The 6,855-nt window shown below is 41.3% G+C and overlaps 1 protein-coding gene across 28 annotated transcripts in view; it reads right to left on the bottom strand.

Annotated features, from left to right (window-relative positions):
• Positions 1–490: 490 nt before the first annotated feature.
• Positions 491–6,855, bottom strand: part of heatr5a (HEAT repeat containing 5a) — a 40,854-nt gene continuing 34,489 nt past the window's right edge. For 2 of the 28 annotated variants that reach the window (XR_007941103.1, XR_007941102.1), the window contains 4 exons: positions 5,540–5,647; positions 5,000–5,102; positions 3,159–4,138; positions 2,490–3,071 (listed from right to left, as the gene is read on the bottom strand). Coding sequence is in view for 1 of the 28 variants with exons in the window: in XM_051946119.1 (XP_051802079.1) it covers positions 656–806; positions 3,985–4,138; positions 5,000–5,102; positions 5,540–5,647 (516 nt within the window). In the remaining 27 variants the exon portion in view is untranslated. Of the gene's footprint in view, positions 807–1,735; positions 2,295–2,488; positions 3,072–3,158; positions 4,139–4,999; positions 5,103–5,539; positions 5,648–6,855 lie in introns of those variants that run through there. The other 26 variants (XR_007941084.1, XR_007941070.1, XR_007941089.1 and 23 more) reach the window with 26 other exon arrangements.

The raw sequence follows: 6,855 nt of genomic DNA, 5'->3' as shown, positions 1-6,855 counted from the left end.
AGTCATTTTTGACCACATTTTTCTGTCATTTGAAGCATTTTAAGACGCGTTTCCTGCTTGTTTTGGGCAGTTTTTGGCCAGCACTGGACAAACGTAAGGTAAAAATCTTGTTTCCAGTTGAAAAGTCGTCTGTTGCCTCTTTAACTTTTCTTGATGATTGATCTGATTGATTAGTGACGGTAGAACTGATTAATTGATGAAAACATTCAGATCAAACAAAACTGCTTGTTTCTCATCGACTGATTGATTTCCTCCAGACGGTTTTAGTTTTTTTATTTAGAATCAGCTGAAGAAACCAAACTTCAGAATCCAGCAGGAAATTCTGTTTGTTTTTACGTTTATTTACAGGTTAAACTTTAAAACATTTTTATTTCTGATGTAGTTTAGATGAAGTCTGATGCTTTTATTTCTCTGAATGTTCAAATAAAATGAAACTAAATGTCTGGAAGGATTCAGTCGCTCAGGTTAAACTTATTCAACCAGTTTTTCAGTCAGATTAATCAGCAGTGAGCTGTGATTGGTCGGTTTAGTTTCTGCGATTCGACCTAAAGTGCCTAAAAAAACTCGGTGCTTGGTGTCAGGAGGCAAAAGTACCGTTTGGTCCCGGCCGTCAGTGAACCGCACCACACGCTGATCTGATCTGAGGTCAGGCGTCTCACAGGAAGTTGGTTTTTAGCGTGATGCTCGGTGAGGACTTGGCGCCGCTAGCTTTAGCGCCGTTAGCTTTAGCATTCAGACTCTCCTGGTTTCCTCTGACGGCGGCTTCCAGTCGAGACTTGAGGTGAGGAGAGGACGAGATCAGAGACCTGAGGAGGAAAAATAAACGTTTAAACGATGTTTAAATACTCCCAGAATGTACTCATGATGCAGCATTTTACTACGTTTGTTTCCTCCTTCAGAATAAAAGCTCAGAGCAGAAGTTCTACTGAATGTTCTTTAAATGAATCTTCATCATTAAACCTCTGATGTAACCATGAAGAACTCATTAATCCCAACAAGATTAAAGTATTTTAAATTAATCCAGAGCTTCATGTAGCTTTAGAACCAATCCCTGAAGTATTACTGCGTGCTTTGTTCTTCAGGCAGTCATGATTGTGGTGAAACAGCGACTCAACGTGGATCATTATGAGGAGAGTTAAAATGATTGAGTTTAAATTAAAATAACTCAAAAACTGACCAAAGTGTAAATAAAATGCCCCAAGTGACTCAAAACCTGAGGTCTGAAATGACGAAAATGATTCCAAACAGACTAAAAAACGTTGCTCAAAATGAGTTGAAACTTGTAAAGTGACAAGAAAATCCTTAATGGCTCCAAGTTTTCCTAAATTACATAAATGCATACCCAAAATACACCAAACCCATCTGAAGTGGTAAAAAGGCTCCAAAGGGACTCAATTGTTTAGAGTTAATTGAAACCCATTGAAAATCCTCAAAAGTCAAAATCAGTGAATAATTTGTCCAAATGACTCAAAAATCTATGAAAAAAACTTCAACATCCAAAATGACACATTTGTCTCAATGACTAAAACGTCTGAATATCAGAAATTGTGTCCTAAATAACTTAGAAGTGCTATGAAATACTAAAAGTTTGTCCAAAATTACTTGAAATTTGTGAAACATGACAAAAAATGTCTAAAATGGCCAAATTTGTCAAAGTGAAACAAAAATTGTCCAAAAATACTTAAATTTTCAAAAATTATTTAAAATTGACCTTAAAAAACTTACTACTTACTACAAAAATTTGTCCTCAATGACTCAAAATGCGTCTGAAATACCAGAAACTTAATCAAAAGTTGTTTCAAAATGACTTAAACCTTCAAAAACAAACGAAGAATGTCCAAAATTACCAAAATGTGTCACAAATGGCACAAAAATTGATCTAATGACTCAAAATAATTCAAAGAATGACCTCAAGAAGGTTAATGATGCGTTCACTGACCCTACCTGAACACTGCTGGGTGTGTTAATGATGCGTTCACTGACCCTACCTGAACACTGCTGGGTGTTTTAATGATGCGTTCACTGACCCTACCTGAACACTGCTGGGTGTTTTAATGATGCGTTCACTGACCCTACCTGAACACTGCTGGGTGTGTTAATGATGCGTTCACTGACCCTGCCTGAACACTGCTGGGTGTGTTAATGATGCGTTCACTGACCCTACCTGAACACTGCTGGGTGTTTTAATGATGCGTTCACTGACCGTACCTGAACACTGCTGGGTGTGTTAATGATGCGTTCACTGACCCTGCCTGAACACTACTGGGTGTTAATGATTCGTTCACTGACCCTTCCTGAACACTGCTGGGTGTGTTAATGATGCGTTCACTGACCCTACCTGAACACTGCTGGGTGTAATGATTCGTTCACTGACCGTACCTGAACACTGCTGGGTGTGTTAATGATGCGTTCACTGACCCTACCTGAACACTACTGGGTGTTAATGATTCGTTCACTGACCGTACCTGAACACTGCTGGGTGTGTTAATGATGCGTTCACTGACCCTGCCTGAACACTACTGGGTGTTAATGATGCGTTCACTGACCCTGCCTGAACACTACTGGGTGTTAATGATGCGTTCACTGACCCTACCTGAACACTGCTGGGTGTTAATGATGCGTTCACTGACCCTACCTGAACACTGCTGGGTGTTTTAATGATGCGTTCACTGACCCTACCTGAACACTGCTGGGTGTTTTAATGATGCGTTCACTGACCGTACCTGAACACTGCTGGGTGTGTTAATGATGCGTTCACTGACCCTACCTGAACACTGCTGGGTGTTTTAATGATGCGTTCACTGACCCTACCTGAACACTGCTGGGTGTTTTAATGATGCGTTCACTGACCGTACCTGAACACTGCTGGGTGTGTTAATGATGCGTTCACTGACCCTGCCTGAACACTGCTGGGTGTGTTAATGATGCGTTCACTGACCCTGCCTGAACACTACTGGGTGTTAATGATTCGTTCACTGACCCTTCCTGAACACTGCTGGGTGTTAATGATGCGTTCACTGACCCTACCTGAACACTGCTGGGTGTTTTAATGATGCGTTCACTGACCCTACCTGAACACTGCTGGTGTGTTAATGATGCGTTCACTGACCCTGCCTGAACACTGCTGGGTGTGTTAATGATGCGTTCACTGACCCTACCTGAACACTGCTGGGTGTTTTAATGATGCGTTCACTGACCGTACCTGAACACTGCTGGGTGTGTTAATGATGCGTTCACTGACCCTACCTGAACACTGCTGGGTGTGTTAATGATGCGTTCACTGACCCTACCTGAACACTGCTGGGTGTTTTAATGATGCGTTCACTGACCGTACCTGAACACTGCTGGGTGTGTTAATGATGCGTTCACTGACCCTGCCTGAACACTATTGGGTGTTTTAATGATGCGTTCACTGACCCTACCTGAACACTGCTGGGTGTTAATGATGCGTTCACTGATCCTACCTGAACACTACTGGGTGTTAATGATGCGTTCACTGACCCTACCTGAACACTGCTGGGTGTGTTAATGATGCGTTCACTGACCCTACCTGAACACTACGGGGTGTTAATGATGCGTTCACTGACCGTACCTGAACACTGCTGGGTGTGTTAATGATGCGTTCACTGACCGTACCTGAACACTGCTGGGTGTGTTAATGATGCGTTCACTGACCCTACCTGAACACTGCTGGGTGTGTTAATGATGCGTTCACTGACCCTACCTGAACACTGCTGGGTGTTAATGATGCGTTCACTGATCCTACCTGAACACTGCTGGGTGTGTTAATGATGCGTTCACTGACCGTACCTGAACACTGCTGGGTGTTTTAATGATAGGTTTACTGACCCTACCTGAACACTGCTGGGTGTGTTAATGATGCGTTCACTGACCGTACCTGAACACTGCTGGGTGTTTTAATGATGCGTTCACTGACCCTACCTGAACACTACTGGGTGTTAATGATGCATTCACTGACCCTACCTGAATACTGCTGGGTGTTGGGGTCCGAGTCTCATCAGGTCTTTGAGCGCCGCCTCGTGCAGCGACCGGGATGCCGAGGGGGCGGAGCCAAGAGCGTTTTCATCCAATAGGAAGGAGATGAGGAGAGGAAGCAGGAAGGAGACGAGGTGAGAACCTGAAGGACACAAACAGGAAGTTGAACTACTGCTGGTGATGAGGTCATCTAAACTAGTTTAAAGTTAATTTGGACAATTTTAAGTCATTTAAACATTTTAAATAGTTTCTGACGTGTGTTTTTCAAATTACTCAAATAATTTTGGACAAATATTTTAGTCATTCAGTTTCTGAGTCCTTTTTTGATGAATTTTGGACATTTGGACAACGTTCTGTTTATGTTAGTGAACGGTTTACATGAAGAACTTTAACTGTTGCAGTCAAACATGTTTATGATCACCGTTTGGAGCTGCCTTTTCTGATATTTAGAGAAAAAACAACTCAACAAGAACTGCTCAAAAGTTGTTTAAAACAACACATTAGTCCAAAATAAATGACTCAGATATTACCAGGTAGGTAAGAATACTTCAAACTGGTTCCAGATCAGTCAAAAAGTATTTAAAAATACTATAAAATGGTCCAACATTACTGGAAAAAAAACTAATTGATTGATTCAAAATCAAAGTACTATGTAGTACTCTGTAGTACTGCATGGTTCTGTGTAGTACTCTGGAGTACTGCGTGGTTCTGTGTAGTACTCTGTAGTACTGCGTGGTTCTGTGTAGTACTCTGGAGTACTGCGTGGTTCTGTGTAGTACTCTGGAGTACTGCGTGGTTCTGTGTAGTACTCTGTAGTACTGCGTGGTTCTGTGTAGTACTCTGGAGTACTGCGTGGTTCTGTGTAGTACTCTGGAGTACTGCATGGTTCTGTGTAGTACTCTGGAGTACTGCGTGGTTCTGTGTAGTACTCTGGAGTACTGCATGGTTCTGTGTAGTACTCTGGAGTACTGCATGGTACTGTGTAGTACTCTGTAGTACTGACGCTGTGCCTCCTCTGCTGTCTGGATCAAAGCCTCCATGGCTCTGATTCCCTCCAGAACTCCGTTTAGTTCTTCTGGACTCTGAGGTCGGCGCCGTTCCACCTGCTGATGAACAAACACCAGGAACAGGAATTTAATTCATGGTTTTATTGTTTTTATTCGGTTTTACTGGTTACACATCAGCAGCTGGTTGATAAATTATAAAATCACATCTTTTTGGATTTTTCCATTCAGAGAAATAAAAGTCACTTGGAGACCAGAAACATCAAATACTGAGATTTTATCAGTGAAATTTAATTTAATTCCAGAAACATCAGTTAAATATTTCAGTGTTTGTTATTGAAAGACAGACATCTTTTCTATTTATGTTCTTCTTTAAAGGCTCTGAAATAACGAGAGGACAGCTTCTGTCATTTGTCCTCTAACTGATACTCCACAAGTACTCGCCTCTATGGGTCACAGTGTTTAACTCCTGATCCTCACATACATGTTTGATTTATAGAATACACACGTTAAAGTCCATGAACAGCTCAGTTCTTTACCTGCAGGAACCGGACCAGAACCGGGCCCAGGGCCTGGATAAACGGGACGGAGACGGCCGGAGGAGCCTGAAACACCGACGTTAGCAGCTGGTAGCATCGACTCACCACCTGGACCAGAACACAGAGCGGTCAGAGCTGGTTCTACTGGAGGGAAAGCAGCTGGATGGCCTGCATACTGGGACAGGAAGTCTACCTGCTGGTTCTACTGGGACCTGAACCGGGTCAGCGCTACCTTTAAAAGTCTGAATGTTTGAAGTCACTGAGCTGAAACTGGAGACGACGGCATCGATTCCATCCAATCACCATCAAGCTCAGGAGGAACGGCTCCGTTTAACGGTTTGATTCACTGTTTACTGGTTTTATTTACGGTCAGCTGGCTTCATTCATGGTTTACTGGTTTTATTCACGGTTTAGTTTGTGTTTAATATTTATGATCACTTTTGGAGGAATGTCTGACGAACTACATGAAAAACATTCATGCTTCCTGCAGCTTTCCCACACATGGATGTTTACACCAATCACCAACATTCTGATTCTCAAGTTTGTCACTTTGGATCAAATCTGAGCAATTCTGAGCAATTTAGAGGCACTTTGGGCAAGTTTTGAGTCATTTGTTCAGGTTTACAGATATTCTGACATCGTGGACAAAATCAGAGTCATTGTAGAGCTTTTTTTTTTTTTTTCATTTTAACCAAACTTTTTGCTAGTCTGTCAGGGTATCTGCAGGTTTCAGCAAGTCAAATTTAAGACTTTTTAATACTTTTTAAGGATCCGCGGGTACCCTGTCTGTGTAAAAGTGTTTTTGTCGTTTTTCTTTAAATCTGGGTCATTCTGGACAAGTTATTTTGGATAAACTTGTTGAGCCTTTTTTGATTTTTTTTGATTAATTTTGTGAATTTTTCTGTCATTTTGGTCCATTATTGAGTCTTTCTGAAATGCTTATCAAGTCATTTTGGAAATATTTTTTTGTCCTTTTGGGCAGTTTTTTGAGTAACTTTGGAAAAGTTTCTAGTTTTGGATAATTTTGTTATATTTGACTTTTATTCGTCCTATCAAGTCATTTTGAACAGTTTTTAACTGATTTTAAACATATTTTAGTCGCTTTACAATTTTTTTAGTCACTTTGTAAACTTTGTGAGTAACTGAAGACAAATTCAAAACAGTTTAGGACAAGCAGCTGTCAAAGGAAATGAGCTGAGGGTCCTTAAAACGGCCCACAGGGTTCCTTCAGTCAGACTGAAGACTAAAAATGATTTAAGTAAAAATGTGTACTTCTGTAAAGCTGCAGGGTTTTGTGGTCGTTTCTCTGAACCTCT

The sequence above is a fragment of the Acanthochromis polyacanthus genome, chromosome 1, assembly GCF_021347895.1.
Source record: "Acanthochromis polyacanthus isolate Apoly-LR-REF ecotype Palm Island chromosome 1, KAUST_Apoly_ChrSc, whole genome shotgun sequence".
NCBI classification, from domain to species: domain Eukaryota; kingdom Metazoa; phylum Chordata; class Actinopteri; family Pomacentridae; genus Acanthochromis; species Acanthochromis polyacanthus.
Note: the sequence above shows the minus strand (reverse complement) of the source record. Positions and strands in the feature narration are given on the sequence as shown.